Genomic DNA, 25,916 nt, shown 5'->3' with positions numbered 1-25,916 from the left:
GTATTACAATTTAATGTCACCCTACCGGTTGGTACTCCCCCAATTTATTTGTTCCCTGTGATGTCGCGACAATATTGTATGAATATTAAAAAAGTTTGTCTTTAAATTAAATTCTAAATGCCATGTAGGTACCTATCATGTTTTATATAAAAGGTAATGCCAAATCTTCTAAATATATAAAAGGAAAAGGTGACTGACTGACTGATTGACTGATCTATCAACGCACAGCTACTGGATGGATCGGGCTGAAAGGAGATCATTCTTTTTGGGCCTTTTCTGAAAGTGCCGGCCAACAAAAAAAATTGATGCGTATTGTTAGACCTAGGCATTTGGAGCAATCAGTACCCTTATTATAAATGCGAAAGTGTGTTTGTTTGTCGGTTTGTTGGTTTATTGGTTTGTTGGTTTGTCCTTCAATCACGTCGCAAGGGTGCAACGGATTGACGTGATTTTTTGCATGGGTAGATAGATAAATACCTGGAGAGTGACATAGGCTACTTTTTATCCCGGGAAATCAAAGAGTTCCCACGGGATTTTTAACATCTAAATCCATGAGTACGAAGTCGCAGGCATCAGCTAGTCTAAATATATAAAAGGAAAAGGTGACTGACTGACTGACTGATCTAACAACGCACAGCTTAAACTGCTGGATGGATTGGGCTGAAATTTGGCATGCAGATAGTTATTATGACGTAGGCATCCGCTAAGAAGTGAAATAGGGTATTGAAATTTGTGTAGTCCACGCGGACGAAGTCGCGAGCATAAGCTAGTGTAACGATACTGAAAATCAGCGCTGCAGAGCAGTATAGTCAAATACTGCAGCATCATGCTGAGGCAGGAGCCCTACCAGCTCAAACAAGACATCATTTATGTTCTTAGTATACTTTCGAGTTCGTAGTTTTACCTAAGTATATAATTTTGTAATTTTTAACATTTGGCTTATATATTTTGTTTCTCTTGTTTTGTGAGCTTAATAATCTTTTATTTATTTTACTAGCTCATGCTCGCTCCTTCGTCCGCGTGGACTACGCAAACTTCAAACCCCTATTTCACCCCGTTAGGGGTTGAATTTTCAAAAATCCTTTCTTAGCGGATGCCTACGTCATAATAGCTATCTGCATGCCAAATTTCAGCCCGATCCGTTCAGTAGTTTGAGCTGTGCGTTGATAGATCAGTCAGTCAGTCAGTCACCTTTTCCTGTATATAGATTTATACGATTAATTGATACGATAATAATAGGCTCTGGCCTCCATAGACGTTCCTGCGCTCATAGAGCCGGCAGGGATTAGTCGGGATGCTGACAAAAGTCATGGGTTGATCATGATGATGATGATGATGAAATAAGCAAACCCAGGTAAATAGGTAGCTTTCCAAAATAGAAGCTAAGTAGGAGCCACAATATTAATATCGTATCCAAAGTCAATAATTACACGGTTGATATCCGAGCGCGCAATGTTCCAGCAACAGATTATGATATTAAATTGTTTCGCCAAACACACGCAGGGGCGGATTTGTACCATCTGAATCAAAAAGTACAGAAAGAAAGAAAGAAGAAAGAAAATGCATTTATTTGTTGTTGGTGTCACAGATAAAAACAAAGTACAAATGTAACATTTTCATCTGTGACACCACCCCAAAAGGGTGTACAGCTCAGCATAATGTCTTGCATCATATTATGCTTTACACACATAAGATGAAGGACGCTGATTTTCAGCTGTGACTGTGATTTTCCAGGGGGGGGGGGGTGGGGAATTCTATTTGAGAGGTCAAGTTATGTGCAATTTTTACCCACTAAAACCCCCTCAACGCACAAGTATTAAGAGGATCCGGGAACTCTTTCGAACGGGAGCCTTTCTTGCGCGACGCCCAGTGGGCTCATCCTGGAGGATGCACTTTGTATTCTATCGGAATTAAAAAATACAGGTATCTAACCCTAGCACATTCCCTAGCGCATATCTAGTACCAGCCAATTTCCCAAGAGCCTACTAATTCGGTAACTCAGTGTTTAATACTGAACGATAGCCATCGAACTCTTTTGACATTTTTAATCCGTTGAAGGAACGAAAAAATATTTTAATATCACCCCGCAAGATTGTTTTGTCTAGCATCTCCGTCGACTGAAGGAGTATCTCTTTAGGCTGTAGTGACACTATTATGCTAAGAATTATTGCCTTTTCAAAATATCATCGTCAATACGTCCCTGTCTCAATCAAAGGCTTTCCCGCAATGATATTAGAAGAAAATAGGTAGATACGTTATACGCGGACCGCAAGTGGCACGTTAAAACTAAGCTAATTAGCAAACCTGAGCTCAGTCGCCCGCTGTCGTCGCGCTATCGATGACGTCGTTGATAGTAATGTGTATTTTGTTTTCATCTCCCAAAACAACCGAAAATGCCGTCGTGTGTGATGAGATTCTGCACAAACTACACAAGCAAGGTTTCCAAAAGTCAAGGAATCACATTTCATTCGTAAGTAAAACTATTTCTTTTATATAATTCGTATTTTTCACTTATTTAACAATAACAAACTCGTGCACGTTCGTGTAAAATGCAACTCATTGCAATTTCGACCTTATGTCACATGCCATAAGTACGTATCAAGTTATCGTTGTACGTATTTTAAAGTTTCCGATCAAAGAATATAAAATAAACAGATAGGTCTCTTCTGAGTATTGACAATTCAAATAGTGTGCATATTTCCTGTTTTAGGGAAGGATAAATTAACTATGGTCTAACATCTTTTTACGGTCCACTGCTGGGTCTCTTCATACAATGAGGGAATTTTGGCTATGAGTATGTAGATTGTGTAATAGTAAATATTTTCAAAAATAAAAAATATTTTCATTTCACATTTTATTCCTTTACCTACCTTCCCGCGGCTTCGTCCGCGTAAAATTTAGTAATTTTATTTCGACTTCTTTTCCATGTATGGGAGCCCCCTTTATTTAATTTAATTTAATTTTTATTATTTTTATTATAGCGGCAATAGAAATACATTCTGTGAAAATTTCAACTGTCTACCTATTACGGCTTACGAGATACAGCCCGCTGACAGATGGACGTACAGACAGCGGAGGCTTAGTAATAGGGTCCCGTTGGCACCCCTTGGGCACGGAACCCTAAAAACGAGCGGAACCGCGGGAAAAAGCTAGTTCGTAATATATTAAATACCACAGTATAAGGTTTTTATTTTACTATACAACTACAGTGTAGGCATAAATCGGCATTAGCCGAATAGACTTTACTGTTTTTTTTTTCTTTGGAGTTTCTAGTTTACCGTCTCGTCCCGTCTCTTTTACGCTCGCATTATTAGGCATATATCCGTCCTTCTTCCACTCTTCTGTGCAGGACGAGGTAGTGCAAAATATAACCGTCTCTTTTTCGTGCGCAACTGAAGCTGAGGTTATTAGTTCACCGTCCTTTACTCTCTGTTGTGTGAGGTTAAAATACTATCTATGCGTTTATGTGTGTTGAGTCTTTCGGCGCTGACGCAGCGTGCCATTACTAAACATCGAATTTGATATAAGTAACCTATCTACCTATTTTTCTTCTAATATCATTGCTTTCCCGACCGCAAATCACAGTGCGACCACACCCACTAAATCTGGCCCCGCCCCCACCCGCGCATGCGTCAACTTCCCACCAATCACAACCCTCTCTCTCACCCCCTCGGAGGGCCAAAACTACCCCATCATCTACCCTCAATTGACCGCTTTATGCGATGTCATTTTTTTCCCGCCAAACCGATCGTTTGACGTCTGGCCCCGCCCCATATCCAATTTTAAAATCCACTTTTTAATCATAAACCGCACCGCAATCGCGTGACAACCGCCATTTAGTGAGCACAGGTTTAAATATCCCCAAATTAACCCCCTAATAACCTTACTTAATTGAATAGTTAAGTCACAAGTTACCTAATACAAATAAACTGTCTAATAATCCGTGGTGAAAAAACAAGTGTCCGGAGAAGTGTCAAATTAAAAAAAAATTAAAAATAATGTCAAAGTGCGAATCCATGGCGTATAAAGTTAATTAAAGTTAAAAACCAACGTGTTTTTTTTTTAAATTTTGTGAACAATGATGGAGCAAAGGCAGAATCAGATGTATCCGAATTTATCGGACTTAATTTACCAACAAAATATAGATCGTTTGAGTATAGATGACGAAAAATTCGGCGATAATTTCGCCGAGGGGGACAGATTCGGCGAAAACATTGGCACGCCGACGTCGCCCGTTTCTTTGGAAGAGGAGGACAGTTCTTCGGCGTTTGGGGTTGATTTGACAGGGAAAGGGACTAATTTGGGTGGTAAATCTTTTACCATCGCCGCGATTTTGGGTTTGACGAACTCTGAGGAGGATGTGATGAATCTAAGCGTTCAGGAACGGCTGCAGCAGAACCAACGGCAGCTGCACAACTATTTGTACGCGGGTCATGACATGCACAGGTTGAATGATGGATTCTGCAGAACGATGGTCGGTGTGCCGCCGGCTTTACGACAAGGTATGGTGTATAGTTATCCAATTGGACCAGCGTGGCAGACTATGGACCCTTCTCACTCTGAGAGGAGACCCGTGCTCAGTAGTGGGCAGATAATGGGTTGATCATGATGATGGTGTAGTTATGTGCGTTTTAAGTAATTAAATAAGGAAAACATCGTGAGGTAACCTGCATGCCTGAGAAATCTACATAATGTTCTCATATATGTGAAGTCTACCAATCCGCACATGGCCAGTTTGGTAGACTAGGTATGGCCATTTAACTCTTCTCACTCAGAGAGGAGACACGTGCTCTGTAGTGAGCCGGCGGGCGATGCGTTGATCATGATGATGATGATGTAGAAAATCTAGTCTGAAGTCTGAACACCTAATAAATGCATCGACAGCCATTGGATAATTATTCTATAGAGATATTCCAATCCAATCCAATCCATCAGCCTGTTTGCGTCCACTGCTGGACATAGGCCTTTCCAAGAGCACGCCACCAAACACGGTCCTCAGCCTTCCTCATCCACCCGCTCCCCACCACCTTACCGTAATCGGGAATAGCAGGGCTGCCGGGAACTGGGGGCCTTTGTTTGTTGGCGCTGCTCATTAGAAGTAATGCCCATACTGACCACGCTGGGCAGGCGGGTTGGTCAGCGCAGGCGGACGCAAGCCAAGCCATTTGGAATGGTTATCCCGCCATTCTTCGGTCGTCATATCCTCGTTCGCTGATTCGCAGGGGGCACCGCGTGCAGGTGAGGTTGACATTTGGGGTGTTAAGATGTTAGTGCACCCCCTTACCCCCCCTTATACTAGAGATATTAAAGGAAGCAAAATAATTTTTACTAGCTGATGCCCACGTGGATTTAGGTTTCAAAAATCCCATGGGAACTCTTTGATTTTACACTACCTATGTCAATCTCTAGTCTCTTAGTCTTTAACTATAGGTACGGCATACTAAAAATCACGGTTATCCGTTGCTCCGTTGCGACGAGGTTGAAGGACTAACCAACAAACAAACACACTCTCGTATTTATATTTATAAGAAATCTAATAGCCATGACATTCTTGTCCAAGCTGTTTAATAACAAAGTTGATTGTTCTGAGCTGCTTTATATAGATTTGCGATTAAAGCACCACGCATGAATTATCCGCGGCACCCTTGTAATTTGTTATATGTCAGGTATTGCAGAACTAACTTAGGTAAACATTCCGCCATTCCTCGAATCTCTGATCTCTATAACAACAGCGTGCGTCAACAGAGTGAAATAGACATTCTCTAATAGTTATGCTCAGTTTAGGCGAAAACTAGATATAGTATTAAGCAATAGGTGCGAAGTGACGATTAAAAATAATTAAATAAATAAGTATTTACATACAACAAATATTTGTATGTAAATAATAACCATTAATCTGTATTTAATATGTCATCTTATTTAATTTTGTTAATTAGCTTTAGGAAATGTATGATAAGTTTATGCATACTGTGGTTGCCTATAATAAGCTTGTCATTTTGTGAATGTATTTTAAATAGTTAAAATTGTTTTTGTGACTGTTTTTGTGAATGACTAAGCTGTTATGGTAAACCCAATAAAGAAAATAATGAAATAATAATATTATGGGTAGTGATTGTACACCAAATTTACATAAAGAAATATATATAACAAAATAGATGTCTGTACATAGGCGGCTTTATCGCTAACGGCATTCCGAACCAGTAGTAAATTAAACTAGTTGACGATTCAAAAGCACTTGTAAAAGTTTACTTAAATATAATTAATAATAATATTAAGTTCCTTTATTTAAGGTAAAAACCCAAAGCACACGAACAAAAACATACAAAATTCAAATAAGTAAATAATCATACTTAAATATAAATAGTACCTACTTATAAATAAAATAAAAATCTATTCTAAAAATCTAAGAATCTATTCTATTCTATTCTATTCTATTCTAATAGGTAGGTACGTGGGTACTGAGTAGTCCCATACCTAATCATCCTCATTGTTTAGTATTTATGTAAAGCCTACGGTCGTAATCGCTACGGGTACAGCTACGGCGTAGCGCCCGCCCTCCGCCGGCTCTGCACTTCCGAAATCAAAAAGCAAAAGAACTGTCTGTCAGCAGGCTGTATCTCATGAACCGTAACAGCTTAGAGAGTTTCAGCTTAGAGAATTTTCAGTGTTTATCTATTTAAACAACAAATTATGTATATCATCATGATCAACCCATCACCGGCTCATTACAGAGCACGGGTCTCCTCTCAGAGTGAGAAGGGTTTTGGCCTTAGTCTACCACGCTGGCCATGTGCGGATTGGTAGACTTCACACACCTTTGAGAACATAATGGAGAACTCTCAGGCATGCAGGTTTCCTCACGATGTTTTCCTTCACCGTCAAAGAAAGTAATATTTAATTAATTAAAACGCACATAACTCCGAAAAGTTAGAGGTGCGTGCCCGGGATCGAACCCTCTAAAAAAAAATGTATGTGGGACTCGCCGGCCGAGAGGCGACCGGAATACCTACTAAAACCCAGCGGCGCTCCTGCGCGTCGCCTGGCGACTGGGTCACGGGAACACCGAAGCAAACAACCGCAGCCAGCGACGTCCGCCGAGGCGGGCCCTCCACCGGGGACCCACTCACGAGGTTCCCCGCCGCACGTCCGAGGTGCACCAACTATGTGCACCTCATCTCCCCCGGAGACCCAACGGGCGACAACGCGATCCCGCGCGTTTCATCCTTCGCCTCGTCCACTGTGCCCTCTGCTAGTCAAAGGGACACGCGGAGATACCTCCCCTCTGCCAGGTCATTAGCCATAGCCAACAATATCCCCGAAGAGAAATTATTAGCCATGTTACCGGGGTGCACCGGGCCGAATACTGCTCTTCCCCTCGGAGTTTTTTTTTTTTTATTCAGATACAAGTTAGCCCTTGACTGCAATCTCACCTGGTGGTAAGTGATGATGCAGTCTAAGATGATAGCGGGCTAACCTGGAAGGGGTATGGCAGTTTTTATTAAACCCATACCCCTTTGGTTTCTACACGGCATCGTACCGGAACGCTAAATCGCTTGGCGGCACGGCTTTGCCGGTAGGGTGGTAACTAACCACGGCCGAAGCCTCCCACCAGACCAGACCAGAAATTTAGAAATTATAAAATTCCAAACCCCTGCCAGAAATCGAACCCGGGACCTCCCACTATTAAGACCACAGCGCTCACCACTGCGCCAGGGAGTTCGGACATATCCGACAACCGCCGAGTTTCTTGCTGGTTCTTCTCGGTAGGAAAGGCATTCCGAACCAGTGGTAGATGCATCCGACTATTCGAAAGTACTTGTAAAAGTTTATTCGAATAAAAAAGATTTTTATTTATTTATTTATTTATCCAAAAGGGACCGGCAGCACCCAGGCACACTGGGAGGTTACCTGGCCTGGCTGGCACCCCATGGATGTCCCCCTGACCCAGCTTGTTGGTGATTAATGACTAATGTTGTCAGATTTCCAGTTGTCACTTGACCACAGGGCTTACCCCTGCGCGAGGAAGGTTCCTCATGAAGGTTCTTGTTGCAGACAGTCCGAGACCAGACCTGAGGCCGCAGGTCGGTCAGCTCAAGTCCAGGACACACCCCGTCACCTGTTCCAATGGGTAAGGCCACTTTTTTTTATTCAGATAGGTACAAGTTAGCCCTTGACTGCAATCTCACCTGGTGGTAAGTGATGATGCAATTTAAGATGGTAGCGGGCTAACCTGGAAGAAGTATGGCAGTTTGTATTAAGGCATTAAATCAATTGAAATGATCTTCCGACTCTATGTACCTTCGATTTGTCTTGCAGCTCAGGCAGAAGTAAACGTATACGGACTATATTCACGCCGGAACAGCTGGAACGGCTGGAGGCGGAGTTCGAGAGGCAGCAGTACATGGTGGGGCCGGAGAGGCTCTACCTAGCGCACGCTCTGCAACTCACTGAAGCACAGGTATTATGCTCGAGCTACATTAAGGTTAACGTCAATGCCCAACAATGTGGCCATACTAACGTTTAACGTCTAATGCCATTTACAATGCCGTCTACATTGGTGATAAAAAGTCCTCATTTCAAGATGGACGTTGACGCTGCTACACTGTATTTAATGAGTGTAAATTTTTATCATACTTACGAATATATTTTAGCATTAACGAAGGGAGAAAAAAGAATAAAAAGAAAGAGAAGTTGGTGGACTATACAAATGCACAGGAAAATCCAGAAATAAATAAACAAATAAACCAATAAGTAAATAAATAAGAATTTTATAAATAAACGTCTTTTCTTTCTTTCTTTCAAATAAGATGACATCATCATTTATACACTCCATTTCTGCTCCCGTACCAACACGCGCGTTCCCGTCGAGCTCGCGGCGCACAGTGCACACCGCACACCGGCAACGTAGATGAGACCGCTACAACGCGTTGATTCTTCCGTTAAATCTCTTTAATGTAACGCCACCCAAGTTATTTCACACACAGTTATTTTACACACAGTTATTTCAGTCACAAGACCAGACCAGAGATTTAGAAATATATCAACGCACAGCTCAAATAGTGGACAGATCGGGCTGAAATTTGGCACGCAGATAGCTATTATGACGTAGGCATCTGCTTAGAAAGGATTTTTGAAAATTCAACCCCTAAGGGGGTGAAATAGGGGTTCGAAGTTTGTTTAGTCCACGCGGAAAAAGTCGCGAGCACAAGCTAATTACTTATAAAATTCCAAACCTCTGCCGGGAATCGAACCCAGGACCTCCCACTAATAAGACCACAGCGCTTACTACTGCGCCAGGCAGGTCGGGTCAATTACAAAATAATGTCCTTAATTTATATTCCTTTGGCAGGTGAAAGTGTGGTTCCAAAACCGTCGCATCAAGTGGCGCAAACATCACCTGGAGGTGACGCAGCAACGCCTTGCTGTGCTGCAGAGGCACCGGCCCGACGACAACGACGTGTAAATGCATAATATAAAATGCATATAGTACGAAAAGGCTCTCTTGGCACTTGAATGACATTGACAGGGGGGCGCTGTTGGAGAACAAAGGCTTAGAATATTCAAACAAGAACAAAGGGGACACTTGACGGCAACGTTAGTTCCGATTTTCGCCACGCGCCATGATAGCCTTGTCGCATAAAATGAGATCTCACTCGCCATTTTAGCTTTATTCAACATTACGATTTTAGGATTTTAGTTCTTATTTTTAAGGTGAAACCGTACTTTTGGCATGACAGTTGACACATAGAGTTAAAATGGCGAGTGAGTTCTCATTTTGGACGGACTATATCACGGTTTAAGATCAACGGACTACGACTTTAGTTTGTATGGTCTAAAAACTGCCTAGATAAAGACCTGGAGAGTGACATATCTAGCTGGCTACTTTTTATCCCGGAAAATCAAAGAGTTTCCACGGGATTTTTAAAAAACCTAATTCCACGCGGATGAAGTCGCGGGTATCAACTAGTAATATTATAAATGCGAAAGTGTGTTAAGTCTGTCAATCCACACTTAGCCAGCTGGGTGGACTGTGGCCTAAACCCTTCTCATTCAGAAGCAGATTCACGCCTCAAATATCCGCTAAAGTCCCTGTCATAATTCTAAAGGCCAAGAGACAATATTTAGTTGAACCATTTTGAGCCCAATCTACCAAAGAATTGTTTAGTACTTAACTTACCTACAGTATTTAGTTAACCTGTTAGAAAATCGAGTTAATCGTATGTAAAGCTTCATTTACGCCAGAGCAACATGGTGCCACATTGCGGCATGCAACACGGCCACAGCAGTTCACGATAGTTAGAAAAGTTGCAACAAAACGTCGATGCTTCACCTGCACTGGCAGGTTTCAAATGTTACCAACTAAATGACTTCTCACGCGCCATTTTAAGTCTATGGGTCAAAAGTACGGTTCACCTTTAAAATATAGACTACTAGAATAATCGTATTTTTGACATGAAATTTGACACATAAAGTTAAAAAGGCGCGTGAAAGTAATTTTTTACGCATTATAAATAATTATCTCTAAGTAGTATGAACGCGTAGCTCTTTTAAACTACGCAACGGATTTTAATGCGGTTTTCACTAATAGATAGAGTGATTCAAGAGGAAGTTTCATAGGTATTGTTTAATCCTCAAAAAATTTGAGATCCCTAGGGAAATGGAAATAATGTGAATTAGGTCGGAAAAAATTCTCTCATTTGAGAGTTTCCGAGGCGTGCGATGCGACATATGGTCAAAGTTACACGAAAAGGTCTATCATTTTTAAACATCGTTGAAAATTGGTATTCTGGCATTTGGTTAAAAATTAAAAATAGTATTTTACGATTTTTGAAAATTCTATGTGCTCCCAAGAGGGTTAAAAAGGGAGTGAAAATTTGTGTGAAAGTCGGTCATTTTTCAAGTTATTTCCATGAAAATTGATATTTGGGGTTTCGGTTATAAAAAAAAATACGTAGGTAGGTACCTATTTCAGGATTTTTGAAAATTCTACCCCCAAGCTAATTTTCTAAATTTCACCCGAGCGAAGCCGGCGCGGGTCAGCTAGTATAGTATTATTTTAGGAGCATGCTGCATTGTCGCATTTTGTTGCTCCGGCGTAAATCAGCCTGTATAACTTAATAATAATTGTATAGTAATATTTTAGGACTTCCCAATATTGTAATGTACATTTGTCTGATTGTTGAAATATCAATAAACTTTTTTAAAAATTGGTGGAATTTTTTATTATATAAAATGACTGACTGACTGACTGATCTATCAACGCACAGTTCAAACTACTGGACGGATCGGGCTGAAATTTGGCATGCATGCTATTATGACGTAGGCATTCGCTAAGAAAGGATTTTTGAAAATTCAACCCCTAAGGGGGTGAAAAAGGGGTATAAAATTTGTGTAGTCCATGCGGACGAAGTCGCGAGCGTAAGCTATAGAATAGAATAGAATGTTTTTTTATTCATGTAAACTTTTTAAAAGTGCTTATGAATAGTCAGGTAGTTTAGCTAGCTTTTATTATAAAGCTGAGATCACACATCGTGTTATTCGACACGAAAGGGGTTTGAATATTTTAGTATGGAGCCTGTAGGTCGATATCGTAAGACCTGTATCAATCATTATTACAATCGCAATCATTGTGATTGGCTGAATTTATAGTATTCTTTTTGCTACAATGAATCGTAGTTAATAGTGAGCGAGCGTTAACCAATCAGAGGTGATTGCGATCTTGATATTATAGCTATCATTCTACCATAATCGCGCAGCTCGCCTACCTACATAAAATATATGTCTGCCATTTTCTTTTTTTAGGGTTCTGTACCTCAAAATGAAGAACATAACCCATATAGGATGACTTTGTTGTCCGTCTGTCCGTCTGTCTGTCTGTCAAGAAATCTATAGGGTACTTTCCGTTGACCTAGAACCATGAAATTTGGCAGGAAGGTAGGTCTTATAAGTAAGATTACTATACAAAGTGGGGTATCATACGAAAGTGTACCTACTTGTACATTCTAAAACAGATTTTTATTTATTTTTAGGTAGGTATAATGGTAAAATGTGTGCCCCCCCCCCCTGTACCTTCTAAAATAAGAGAATGATAAAAGTAAAAAAAAATATATGATGTACATTTACCATGCAAACTTCCAACGAAAATTGGTTTGAACGAGATCTAGTAAGTAGTTTTTGATTTATCGTGCAAAATGTCGATAAAGTACGATTGTAGTTTTTTTTTATTATTCGTTATAGGCGCACGCTTGACCACGATCACACCTGATGGGAAGTGATGATGTGGCCTAAGATGGGACGCGTTTGCCTTGAAGGTGCCTATTTACCCTTGTTTTAAAGATACCCGGATTATAATTGACAGGCCAAACACTGATCTAGGAAGAGTATTCCAGACCCTAGCCATGCGTATAAGGAATGATGACGCAAAGTGACGCGAAGATAGAATGTTGACGACATAGGGGTGGAAACTCGCCCGGTGTCTTGCGGTACGGTGGTAGAAAGGTGAGGGAGGGACAAGATCGAACAGCTCCTGAGCACACTCTCCGAAATATATCCTGTAGAACACCGATAGGCCGGCAACTTTTCGGCGGTGATCAAGACTCTGAAGCTTCCCCAAAAGTGGTGAATCTTCACCTATAAGTCTCCTGGCACGACGATCAACGGCGTCTAAAGCAGCTAGTTGGTATTTAGCAGAGCCATCGAAGAGATGACTGCAGTACTCCATGCACTGGGCCTGATATAAGGTTACCAGTTGTGACGACGTGAAGTACTGCTTGACCTTATTGAGAATACCAAGTTTTTTGGCAGCAGTCTTCTCGGTAGTACGGAACCCGAAGTGCGCGAGTCTTACTCGCACTTTTTTTTCCTAAATTGTGCTGTTTTTTTTTCAAAATAGTTCCCATTAGTATTTGTAATAATATTCCACGCGCTGTCGTAGGCGACCGCGACGGCTGCGTGTTAATTAGCAATTAGAATAATCACATCGAAGGTCACAATTGCATCGAGTGGTTACAAATCGTTAGTAAAAGTTAAATCACGTAACTAACTGGTTTTGAATCGCCTTATTTAATAATGAAATAGTGATGGGCCTAGTCGATGAAATTTATTGATAAATGCACACAATTTATCGATGAATGAACACACACAACAGCGGTCGTAGCCTAGTGGTTAGTACACGCACCTCTAACTTTTCGGAGTTATGTGCGTTTTAAGTAATTAAATATCACTTGCTTTAACGGTGAAGGAAAAAATTGTGAGGAAACCTGCATGCCTGAGAGTTCTCCATAATGTTCTCAAAGGTGTGTGAAGTCTACCAATCCGCACATGGTCAGCGTGGTAGACTACGGCCAAAACCCTTTTCACTCTGAGAAGAGACCCGTGCTCTGTAGTGAGCCGGCGATGGGTTGATCATGATGATGATGATGATGGTTTAGTTTATTTAGCTATTAGTAATTTAGGTTTATTTTAAACCCCATCTCCCACTGTCCATTTATTCGTTTTCTCCCTAGCGTGTTAAGGTTGTCTGGAAGAGATCGCGATTATAAGCGATATTTAGCGATAACACCGCCTTTTTGTACCTACTTTTTAAGATATTATATCTGTACCCATATTATAAATGCGAAAGTATGTTTGTTTGTTGGTTTGTCCTTCAATCACGTCGCAACGGAAAAACGGCTCAACGTGATTTTTTGCATGGGTATAGTTAAAGACCTGGAGCGTAACATAGGCTACTTTAAATCCCTGGAAATCAAAGAGTTCTCACGGGATTTTTGAAAATCTATATCCACGCGTACGAAGTCACGGGCATTAGCTAGTAAAGAATATACATATTTGCCTAATTAGGCCATTACCTTACGAAGCAGGAAGACAAAATTATCGATTTTAAATCGTTATCGATGCATAATATTATCGATATATATGCGCATCACTACGCCCCGGTTTGTTTACATTATCTCGCTCAGTGAGTATAGTGTTGTGGTGTTATCATTCTAGATTGGTGTTTATTGTTTACACACGTGTTTGTGTTACGCGCGTTAGTGTTTAGTGTCAATAATAAATGGGTAGTGCAATTAATATTATGGATTTGATTGGTTAGTATAAATTATGGTTCAAAATCATTAAATAATTTCTACTACATATTTAAAATATTCGTAATTCGACTATTTTTATAATTAACTAGCTTATGCTCGCGACTTCGTCCGCGTTGACTACACAATTTTAAACCCCTATTTCACCCCCTTAGGGGTTGCATTTTCAAAAATTCTTTCTTAGCGGATGCCTACGCCACAATAGCTATCGGCATGAAAAATTTCAGCCCGATCCGTCCAGTAGTTTGAGCTGTGCGTTGACAGATCAGTCAGTCAGTCAATCCTTTTATATATTTAGATATCAGTACCCATATTATAAATGCGAAAGTGTGTTTATTTGTTGATTTGTTGGTTTGTTGGTTTGTCCTTCAATCACATCGCAACGGAGCAACGGATTGACGTGATTTTTTGCATGGGTATAGTTAAAGACCTGGAGAGTGACATCGGCTACTTTAAATCCCTGGAAATGATGTGTACATACAAAGAGCTATTATGACGTTAGCATCCGCTAGGAAAGGATTTTTGAAAATTCAACCCCCAAAGGGGTGAAACAGGGGTTTGAAAGGGTAGTCCACGCGGATGAAGTCGCCGGAATAAGCTAGTTGATCAGTACCCTTATTATAAATGCTAAAGTGTGTTTGTTTGTTGGTTTGTCCTTCAATCACGTCGCAACGGATTGACGTGATTTTTTGCATGGGTATAGATAAAGACCTGCAGAGTGACATAGGCTTCTTTTTATCCCGGAAAATCAAAGAGTTCCCATGGGATTTTTAAAAACCTAATTCCACGCGGACGAAGTCGCGGGCTTCAGCTAATAATTAATAAATTAATCCTTAACCGGGAAGCGAATTCAGCACCTTGGTACTGCAAGGTAAGCCACGTCGCTGTGCCAGAGAGGTCGAACAACAAGTGACGTCATAACAATAATTATTTTAATGGCTGTTAACTTTTTATTCTCGCAATTAATTCGCGCAATTATTTTATACCTAAAGTGAGAAAAACATGCAATAAGTACCTAACAAGATTATAATCATTATTCATTACTGAGTAGGTAGGTAAAAAACTGTGGTAGCCTAGTGGTTAGGACGTCAGCCTTCCAATCTGAAGTCGGGGGTTCGATCCCGGGCACGCACCTCTAACTTTTCGGAGTTATATTATGTGTAATTAAAATATCGCTTGCTTTAACGGTGAAGGAAAACATCGTGAGGAAACCTGCATGCCTGAGAGTTCTCCATAATGTTCTCAAAGGTGTGTGAAGTCTGCCAATGTGAACTTGCCCAGCGTGGTAGCGTATGGCCAAAACCCTTCGACACTCTGAGAGGAGACCTGTGCTCTGTAGTGAGCCGGTGATGGGTTGATCATGATGATCAGTAGGTACTTGGTAGGCAACATCCATACTTTCATACTAATCCATACTTCCATACTAATATTATAAATGCGAAAGTGTGTCTGTCTGTATATTCAAATTTCATCAAAATCGGTTAAACGGATGAGCCGTGGAAAGCTAGCTAAATATACGTATAAAAGGAAAAGGTAACTGACTGACTGACTAACTCTGATCTATCAACGCACAGTTCAAACTACTGGACGGATCGGGCTGAAATTTGGCATGCAGATAGCTAATATAAAAGGAAAAGGTGACTGACTGACTGACTGATCTATCAACGCACAGCTCAAACTACTGGACGGATCGGGCAGAAATTTGGCGTGCAGATAGAGCTATTATGACGTCGACATCCGATAAGAAAGGATTATAAAAATTCAACCCCTAGGGGGTGAAATAGGGGTTTGAAATTTGTATAGTCCACGCGGACGAAGTCGCGATCATAAGCTCTAGTGTATCATATAGATGGAAGGAATTATGACCTCATGCAATGACAAAAACCATGCAGAGTTTATCAATCCATATTCCATACTAATATTATAAATGCGAAAGTGTGTCTGTCTCTCTGTCCGTCTGTCTGTCTGTCTGTCTGCTAGCTTTTCACGGCTCACCCGTTAAACCGAATTTAATGAAATTTGGTACAGAGATAGCTTGCATCCCGCGAAATGACATTAAGCGAGGTTGAGACTAGCAAGAACTTCTTGCAAGTTATTACGCAAGTACTTGCAGAACTGTTTACACTACGAGCAATATTGTACATGTACATACACTTGTGACTTGCGGCAAGTCCAGCAAGTTACAAAACTTGCCGAAGTGAGCTTGACGTGATTGTTTACACGGCTGTTTACGGGGCTGAGTTTGTTATGGGCTCTTCTCAGACCTGGCGCGTTTGGAACCGTCGTAGCTTTAGTTTTAAGTTTGCGTAATAATTATCACTAGAAATCCAACATCTGACCATCAAAAAGAGTTATTAATTACCTATTTTGAATAAATCATTTGACTTTGACGGTAGGAATAGCTTGCGTAAATCAACTTATGCAAGTTTTGCTGCTAATCTAAACCTCGCTTTAGGCTATATTATGATCCCGGAAAATCAAAGAGTTTCCACGGGATTTTGGAAACCTAAATCCACGCGGACGATGTCGCGGGCATCATCTAGTGCAGATATATTTTCTTCGTCTAGAAGTAGGTAGGTATTAGTGATGTGCCGGATCATTAAAAATGTAGATCCGCGGATACGGATACGGATCTTAACTTTCTTACTCAATCGGTATCGGTGTGCGTGACCTTGAAAAAAATAGTTGACGCCACTTGACGCTTTGCGTGGCAGGACATGTTTTGACTTGCATGGCAAGGGTCTTTCTTTTGTTTTGTTTATAATTTAGTGTTACACTGGGCAGCAATAAAGTTTGCATTTGTTTGTTGTTTGTTTGTTGTTGTTGTGGAATTATTTAATAGTATTTTATCGCTACCTAATCACCTAAAAATAAAATTTAATCTATGTACCTACCTACCTATACATATTAAAAATTAATAGGTAAAAGATCCGCCAAAGATCCGCTAAAAAAGTAACGGATACGGATACGGATCTTTATTTTCCCGCGGATATCCGCGGATACGGATACGGATACGGATATCCGGAACATCACTAGTAGGTATTTTCGTTGAAGCGCACTTATCTCAATGTCGGTACAAAGTTCAATGCACTTCACTGATAAGATTACCACCTACTACTGATATACCTAGGTATAGTACGCGACAGGTCGAGATGGCAATCGGAGAGAGAATGCCCTACACCCGCACAGTCCTCGCGTTAACGCGATACGAGCAAGCGCGGGGTGGCGCGGGTGACTTGCGGGTCGTCCCTCCGCCTTTTTTTGGATTCCGTACCTCAAAAGGAAACACGGAACCCTTACAGGATCACTTTGTTGTCTGTCTGTCTGTCAAGCAACCTACAGGGTACTTCCCGTTGACCTAGAATCACGAAATATGGCAGGTAGGTAGATCTTATAGCTGACATTTGGGGAAAATCTGAAAACCGGGTTAGATTACACAAAAAAAATTAAATTGTGGTCATGAACTAATAGTTAGTATTTTCAATTTTCTAAGTAAGATAACTAATTTAACTATATCAAGTGGGGTATCATATGAAAGGTCTTCACCTGTGCATTCTAAAACAGATTTTTATTTATTTTTATGTATCATAGTTTTGGAATTATCCTGCAAAATGTCGAAAAAATACGACTGTAGTACGGAACCCTCATTGCGCGAGCCTGACTCGCACTTGGCTGGTTTTTTTTTAATCGTTGGGAAATGCATTTACGCATCCCTCCGACTTTACGATTACGAAGCCTCGACGTTTTGTTAGAAGTTCCGAAACTGTCGTGAACTGAGCTATAGTGTTGTTATGGATATCCATATCCGTAATCGAAACTATCGGATATCCGAAATAAAAAAATATCCGTAACCGTTACCGAATCCGAAATAAAAGTTTCGGATAGTTTCGGCTAGTTTTCGGCTGTAAGAAAGAATTACTTGTATGACAGATTGCGAAACCGACAAGGTACAATTAAAGTAGAATATAATCTTATTTGTATTTCATTTTACAGTTCCCTAAAAAATTAATATCCGTACCTAACCGAAACTATCGGATAATCCGAAATAATTTGATATCCATAACCGTTACCGAAACCGATATTATATTTTACCGATATCCATATCCGTATCCGGATCCGAAATTATATACCATAACATCCCTAAACTGAGCCATATGGTGCAATAATTGCCACACCACACACGGAATGTGATTACTAGCTATGAAACTCTGACCAAGCAATAGTTGCATCATAATCGGGCCGGTTGCGCTGTACACACTCGCCAAGTAGAAAGTAGGTGTTTCCTTGTAGATAAAACAATCTGTGCGTGTTTAGGTAATCCGTTGCGTCACGCCGATATAGGTTTCCGTTTACAAATCCAATCCAATCCATCAGCCTGTTTGCGTCCAATGCTGGACATAGGCCTTTCCAAGAGCGCGCCACCAAACACGGTCCTCCGCTTTCCTCATCCATCCGCTCCTCACCAACAGGTCCTCGGTCCAGCGGGTTGGAGGCCGTCCCACACTGCGCTTACCGGTATACGCGGTCTCCACTCCAGAACACGTCTGCCCCATCGGCCGTCGGTTCTGCGACAGACATGACCTGCCCATTGCCACTTCAGCGCGCTAATCCTTTGAGCTATGTCGGTCGCTTTTGTTCTTCTGCGAATTTCCTCGTTCCGGATTTTATCCCTGAGAGTGATACCCAACATAGCTCGCTCTATAGCGCGCTGAGCGACTTTTAGTTTGTGGACGAGGCCAACTGTCAGTATCCACGTTTCCTATATCTACATCTACACTAATATTATAAAGAGGAAAACTTTGTTTGTTTGTTTGTTTGTTTGTTTGTTTGTTTGTTTGTTTGTACTGAATAGGCTCAAAAACTACTGGACCGATTTTAAAAATTCTTTCACCATTCGAAAGCTACATTATCCACGAGTAACATAGGCTATATTTTATTTTGGAAAAAAATAGGGTTCCGTAAGATATTTGGGTTTTTCGGACACAAAGTGTAAAAAATCAACCAGAAAAGTTACTTATTTTGCGTACGCTGCCTAAACTATAAGAGATAGAACCATAAAATGTTCTAATTAATTGTAGATCTTATAAATATCTACAAAAAAGTCCGCGACACACTATACCCATCTATGTCGAGTGAGGCACAGCAACCATTTTTTTATTTAAAAATCTTGAATTTTTTTTGGACTACATTTAAACGCGTTTATTTTACTCATGCTATTAATCCTTATCAAAATAAATGATTTCATGACTAAGAACAGTTTATGGACATAATATTTGGTCTTTGAATGATTAAAATTGGACGTTTGGTTTTGAAGTTATGGCGAAATTAAAATATTACGATTTCTGCTGCACGGCCCGTTTATTAACCGACTTCAAAAAAAGGAGGAGGTTCTCAATTCGTCGGAATCTTTTTTTTATATAAAGAGGTAATGTCGTTAAGTTTGTTTGTAGGGGGTAATCTTTAGAACTACTGAACCGATTTTAAAAATTCTTTCACCAGTAGAAAGCTACATTATTCCTGAGTGACATAGGCTATACGGGATCTTTAAAAACCTAAATCTACGCGGGCGAAGCCGCGGGGATCAGCTATCTACACTAATATTATAAAGAGGAAAACTTTGTTTGTTTGTTTGTTTGTTTGTTTGTTTGTTTGTTTGTTTGTTTGTTTGTTTGTACTGAATAGGCTCAAAAACTACTGGACCGATTTTAAAAATTCTTTCACCATTCGAAAGCTACATTATCCACGAGTAACATAGGCTATATTTTATTTTGGAAAAAAATAGGGTTCCGTAAGATATTTGGGTTTTTCGGACACAAAGTGTAAAAAATCAACCAGAAAAGTTACTTATTTTGCGTACGCTGCCTAAACTATAAGAGATAGAACCATAAAATGTTCTAATTAATTGTAGATCTTATAAATATCTACAAAAAAGTCCGCGACACACTATACCCATCTATGTCGAGTGAGGCACAGCAACCATTTTTTTATTTAAAAATCTTGAATTTTTTTTGGACTACATTTAAACGCGTTTATTTTACTCATGCTATTAATCCTTATCAAAATAAATGATTTCATGACTAAGAACAGTTTATGGACATAATATTTGGTCTTTGAATGATTAAAATTGGACGTTTGGTTTTGAAGTTATGGCGAAATTAAAATATTACGATTTCTGCTGCACGGCCCGTTTATTAACCGACTTCAAAAAAAGGAGGAGGTTCTCAATTCGTCGGAATCTTTTTTTTATATAAAGAGGTAATGTCGTTAAGTTTGTTTGTAGGGGGTAATCTTTAGAACTACTGAACCGATTTTAAAAATTCTTTCACCAGTAGAAAGCTACATTATTCCTGAGTGACATAGGCTATACGGGATCTTTAAAAACCTAAATCTACGCGGGCGAAGCCGCGGGGATCAGCTAGTTTATAATAAATATGTTAAAAATTAGGTAGGTATAATCCGCGACAGGTCGAGATAGCAATTGGGGTATGAGGCGGAGGGAAGACCCCCACGTCACCCGCGCTCGCCCGTACCGGGTTAGGCCTCATTTACGGAGACGCGGGGCGTCGCGCGTCGCGTGTGTCGTGGCGTCTCGCGGCGCGTCGTGCGTCTTTTTTGTTTACGGTGAGGCGGCGCGTGAAGTTGCACTTATCATCGGACGCGTAATCACAGACATGATATGGCAATATACGATGTTGTTCATAGAGATGCGAAGCGGGAAGATGGTTGTGCCCATCGCTGTGCCCGCGGCGAATCCTTAGGCCTCATTTACGGAGACGCGGGACGTCGCGCGTCGCGTGTGTCGTGGCGTCTCGCGGCGCGTCGTGCGTCTTTTTTTGTTTACAGTGCGGCGGCGCGTGAAGCGGCGCTTATTATCGCACGCGTAATCACAAACATATGGCAATACTAATATTATAAAGAGGAAAACTTTGTTTGTTTGTTTGTTTGTTTGTTTGTTTGTTTGTTTGTTTGTTTGTTTGTTTGTACTGAATAGGCTCAAAAACTACTGGACCGATTTTAAAAATTCTTTCACCATTCGAAAGCTACATTATCCACGAGTAACATAGGCTATATTTTATTTTGGAAAAAAATAGGGTTCCGTAAGATATTTGGGTTTTTCGGACACAAAGTGTAAAAAATCAACCAGAAAAGTTACTTATTTTGCGTACGCTGCCTAAACTATAAGAGATAGAACCATAAAATGTTCTAATTAATTGTAGATCTTATAAATATCTACAAAAAAGTCCGCGACACACTATACCCATCTATGTCGAGTGAGGCACAGCAACCATTTTTTTATTTAAAAATCTTGAATTTTTTTTGGACTACATTTAAACGCGTTTATTTTACTCATGCTATTAATCCTTATCAAAATAAATGATTTCATGACTAAGAACAGTTTATGGACATAATATTTGGTCTTTGAATGATTAAAATTGGACGTTTGGTTTTGAAGTTATGGCGAAATTAAAATATTACGATTTCTGCTGCACGGCCCGTTTATTAACCGACTTCAAAAAAAGGAGGAGGTTCTCAATTCGTCGGAATCTTTTTTTTATATAAAGAGGTAATGTCGTTAAGTTTGTTTGTAGGGGGTAATCTTTAGAACTACTGAACCGATTTTAAAAATTCTTTCACCAGTAGAAAGCTACATTATTCCTGAGTGACATAGGCTATACGGGATCTTTAAAAACCTAAATCTACGCGGGCGAAGCCGCGGGGATCAGCTAGTTTATAATAAATATGTTAAAAATTAGGTAGGTATAATCCGCGACAGGTCGAGATAGCAATTGGGGTATGAGGCGGAGGGAAGACCCCCACGTCACCCGCGCTCGCCCGTACCGGGTTAGGCCTCATTTACGGAGACGCGGGGCGTCGCGCGTCGCGTGTGTCGTGGCGTCTCGCGGCGCGTCGTGCGTCTTTTTTGTTTACGGTGAGGCGGCGCGTGAAGTTGCACTTATCATCGGACGCGTAATCACAAACATGATATGGCAATATACGATGTTGTTCATAGAGATGCGAAGCGGGAAGAGTGGTAGTGCCCATCGCTGTGCCCGCGGCGAATCCTTAGGCCTCATTTACGGAGACGCGGGGCGTCGCGCGTCGCGTGTGTCGTGGCGTCTCGCGGCACGTCGTGCGTCTTTTTTTGTTTACAGTGCGGCGGCGCGTGAAGCGGCGCTTATTATCGCACGCGTAATCACAAACATATGGCAATATACGATGTTGTTCATAGAGATGCGAGGCGGGAAGAGTGGTAGTGACCGCCGCTGTGCCCGTGTAGCGTTGCACGCGGCGGGCATCGCGGTATCGCGGGTACTCAAATAAAGACTGGCAGAAGGTTCCGCTGTGGGCATCGCTTCATAGAGAATTGCCGCCGCGTGAGATGCGTCGATGCCACACGAGTAGATATAGACCAGAGGGGAAGCTTCATAAGTTAGCGGCTGGCTGTAGGTTCACTCACTCATAGCGCAGCTCACGCACACCACGACGTGTCACGGACGCTCCGTTTGCCGCCGTTTAGCCATCGAACTGGGCGCAAACGGAGTGTCCGTGACACGTCGTGGTGTGCGTGAGCTAGTGTGAAGCTTCCCCTCTGGTCTATAATATCTACTCGTGTGTCGATGCCATACGCGGGCTCGGCCGCAAAAACTCATACAACGCCATATGCTTAAATTCAGTGCAGGCCGCGCCGCCCATCGCAACGCGCGACGCCCCGCGTCTCTGTAAACGAGATCTTACGGTTAGGTGTCAGTAATAGCTGTGGTAATGTACTATCAGTGAAGAGCATTGAACTTACTGCACTGACATTGAGATGGGACTGCTATTTTGTAAATAAAAACAATAACTCAATCAGTCGAGTGCGCTTGAACTATTTCCCGGGATAAAAAGTAGCCTATGTCACTCTCCAGGTCTTAAACTAGGTATACCTATGCAAAAAATCACGTCGATTCGTTGCTTCGTTGCGACGTGATTGAAGGACAAACCAACAAATCAACACACTTTCGCATTTATAATAGGGGTACTGATTCAATTAAACTTTTACAAGTATTTTTGTAAGGGTGGCTATAGCCACGTAGCCTGAATCAAATCAGAGAATTCCCAAATTACTCCTGTCGGGAATAGAATAGAATAGATTCTTATTCAAGTAAACTTTTACAAGTGCTTATGAATCGTCAGCTAGTTTTATTTACCACTGGTTCGGAATGCCGTACCTACCGAGAAGAACCAGCAAGAAACTTGGCGGTTGCTCTTTTCAAGTGATCAATTTACAATATTATTATACCATACTGTACAAGCAATTGCAGCCCCGTGCATTGCTGGAGCGAGTCAAATACAAGCTTTTTTATCATTTACATAGTCTTCCACTGTATAATATGCTTTTTTTTAAGAGCACACTTTTAATAGATGTTTTAAACTTGTGTAAAGGCAAGTATAAAATTGTTTGGGGAATTTTATTATAAAATATTACACTCATTCCCACAAATGACTTCCCCACTTTTTTTATTTCAAGCAAGCTTATTACGGTTCCTAGTTTGTCTGTCGTGGAAATCACCGATTTTTAATCGAACCTAAGACCTCCCACTTGTAAGACTATAGCGCTCTCCACTGTGCCATGGGGGTCCATAAAGTGTTTTTTAATTCCAGGTGCTGAACCACAAGGGCTGTGCGGCTGGGAGGAGATTTTTACAGATTTTGACAGTTGGCTCTGTAAACTGAACAGGCATTTAAACAAAAGGTATCCATATTTTTAGGGTTCCGTACCTCAAAAGGAAAAACGGAACTCTCATAGGATCACTTTGTTGTCTGTCTGTCTGTCGGTCTGTCAAGAAACCTACAGGGTACTTCCCGTTGACCTAGAATCATGAAATTTGGCAGGTAGGTAGGTCTTATAGCAGACATAAGGGGAAAAATCTGAAACCGTGTATTTGTGGTTACATAAAAAAAATTAAAATGTGTTTATGAACAAATAATTAGTATTTTCAACCTTTTAAAGTAAGTAGGTACTTACTAAGTACCTATATCATATGAAAGGGCTTTACCTGTACATTCTAAGACAAATTTTTATTTATTTTTATGCATAATAGTTTTTGATTTATTACAAAATATCAAAACAAATACGACTGCAGTACGGAAGCCTCGGTGCACGAATCTGACTCGCATTTGACCCAGGTTTTTAAAATTATCTTTTGTTTTTTTACAGATCTTCCCGTTACATTCAGGCTGTAGAATTGAGTCTAGAAGATTCTCAAAAAATGCACACTGTAAGAAGGGACACTATTTCAGAAGAAGAGAAAGAAAAAATATCAGGTTCTTTAACATTGCAACATCTGTTAGTCGAAGGATTTAGTATAGAAAATATTCCACATTCAAATTACAAAAGCAAAATGGACATTGTAAAGAACCTGGGTAATTTTTTAAATATCTTCCACAATGGCGACGGTTTTGCCGATTACGATTATTTGTTGATAAAATTATTGAGTGGCGGGAAAAAATATTTCTACCAATATACGAGATCAAAACTTTTATTTTGTTTTATTATTATCTACTAGCTGATTTCAAAATCCCGCGGGAACTCTTTGATTTTCCGGGATAAAAAGTAGCCTATGTGTTAATCCAGGGTAAAATCTATCTCCATTCCCAATTTCATCCAAATCCGTTCAGCCGTTTTTGCGTGAATTAGTAACAAACATCCAAACATCTATACTTTCACATTTTTAATAATATTATTAGGATATATTAGGATTAGGATTAGAATTAGGAAATATTAATTTATAATATTTTATTAGGATTAGGATCTTTGTAGTTCGAAAAACCGATAGACATTGCAAGTAGGTACCGAACGTGTGCCCTCCCGCGATTCGGCACATAGGTATAACCGAGAGGTTGCGGTGGGGCCATGGGAGGAGGAGGGTTGTCCCAGACATTGGGGTCCCAATGTGCTAATGGCGACCTCGCACCGAAAAGTATCCTCATTGAATATCACTTGCTTTAATGCTGAAGGAAAACATTGTGAGGGAACCTGCATGAGAGTTCTCCGTAAAGTTCTCAACGGTGTGTGAAGTCTGTCAATCAGCACTGGACCAGCGTGGCGGACTACGGCCTAATCCTACTATCCTAATAATATTATAAATATGAAAGTGTGGATGTTCAGATGTTTGTTACTCAATCACGCAAAAACGGCTGAACGGATTTGGATGAAATTTGAAATGGATATAGATTATACCTCGGAAAATCAAGGAGTTCCCGCGGGATTTTTAAAAACCAAAATCCACGCGTACGAAGTCGCGGGCGTTAAATAAATATGGATGCATGATTTATATTTATAATATATAATTATAGTGTATCTAAATAATGTAAATCCAAGCGGACGAAGTCGCGGGCATCAGCTAGTTATAATATAAACCTATATAACGCTTCCCGCTCTGATAGGACATCCGTGCTCAGTAGTGGGCCAGCGATGGGTTGATCATGTCACGTACGAGACAAGTAGGTACCTACTCGACAGGTCAAGATGGCAATCAGGGCAGGAACGCCCCGCACACCCGCATAGCCCCCGCGCTAACCCGGTGCGGGTGATACACCGATTGCCATCTCGACCTGTCGCGGACTATAGCTAGGCGTTCAAAACAACAAAAACAAAAATACTTGTTTCTAAAGAGGTTAATGAACGTCACACGTCACCAGTAGCATAAAGAAAGACGAATCGAGGACATAGGCACCTACTTAACATCAATATGAATTTATCATCTTTATACATAGTATAAATTAATAAAGTCGCTTCCCGCGTCTGTATGTATGTATGAACGCGTAGATCTTATAAACTACGCAACGGAT

General features: G+C 40.7%; 2 protein-coding genes across 2 annotated transcripts; both read left to right on the top strand.

Annotated features, from left to right (window-relative positions):
* The first annotated feature begins 4,078 nt into the window (after positions 1-4,078).
* LOC117994092 (uncharacterized) lies at positions 4,079-9,584 on the top strand. Its single transcript, XM_034981972.2, has 4 exons — positions 4,079-4,502; positions 8,053-8,128; positions 8,317-8,458; positions 9,350-9,584. Exons 1-4 carry the CDS (start codon positions 4,079-4,081, stop codon positions 9,461-9,463), a joined length of 756 nt encoding a protein of 251 aa, XP_034837863.1. The 3' UTR covers positions 9,464-9,584.
* A 4,390-nt stretch (positions 9,585-13,974) lies between these two features.
* On the top strand, positions 13,975-24,631 carry LOC117994091 (uncharacterized). Its single transcript, XM_034981970.2, has 3 exons — positions 13,975-14,087; positions 23,727-23,817; positions 24,283-24,631. Exons 1-3 carry the CDS (start codon positions 14,054-14,056, stop codon positions 24,629-24,631), a joined length of 474 nt encoding a protein of 157 aa, XP_034837861.2. The 5' UTR covers positions 13,975-14,053.
* The last annotated feature ends 1,285 nt before the right edge of the window (positions 24,632-25,916 follow it).

Source organism: Maniola hyperantus, chromosome 26 (genome assembly GCF_902806685.2).
Source record: "Maniola hyperantus chromosome 26, iAphHyp1.2, whole genome shotgun sequence".
NCBI classification, from domain to species: domain Eukaryota; kingdom Metazoa; phylum Arthropoda; class Insecta; order Lepidoptera; family Nymphalidae; genus Maniola; species Maniola hyperantus.
The sequence above is the reverse complement of the archived record's forward strand: the minus strand, read 5'-3'. Positions and strand labels throughout refer to the sequence as shown.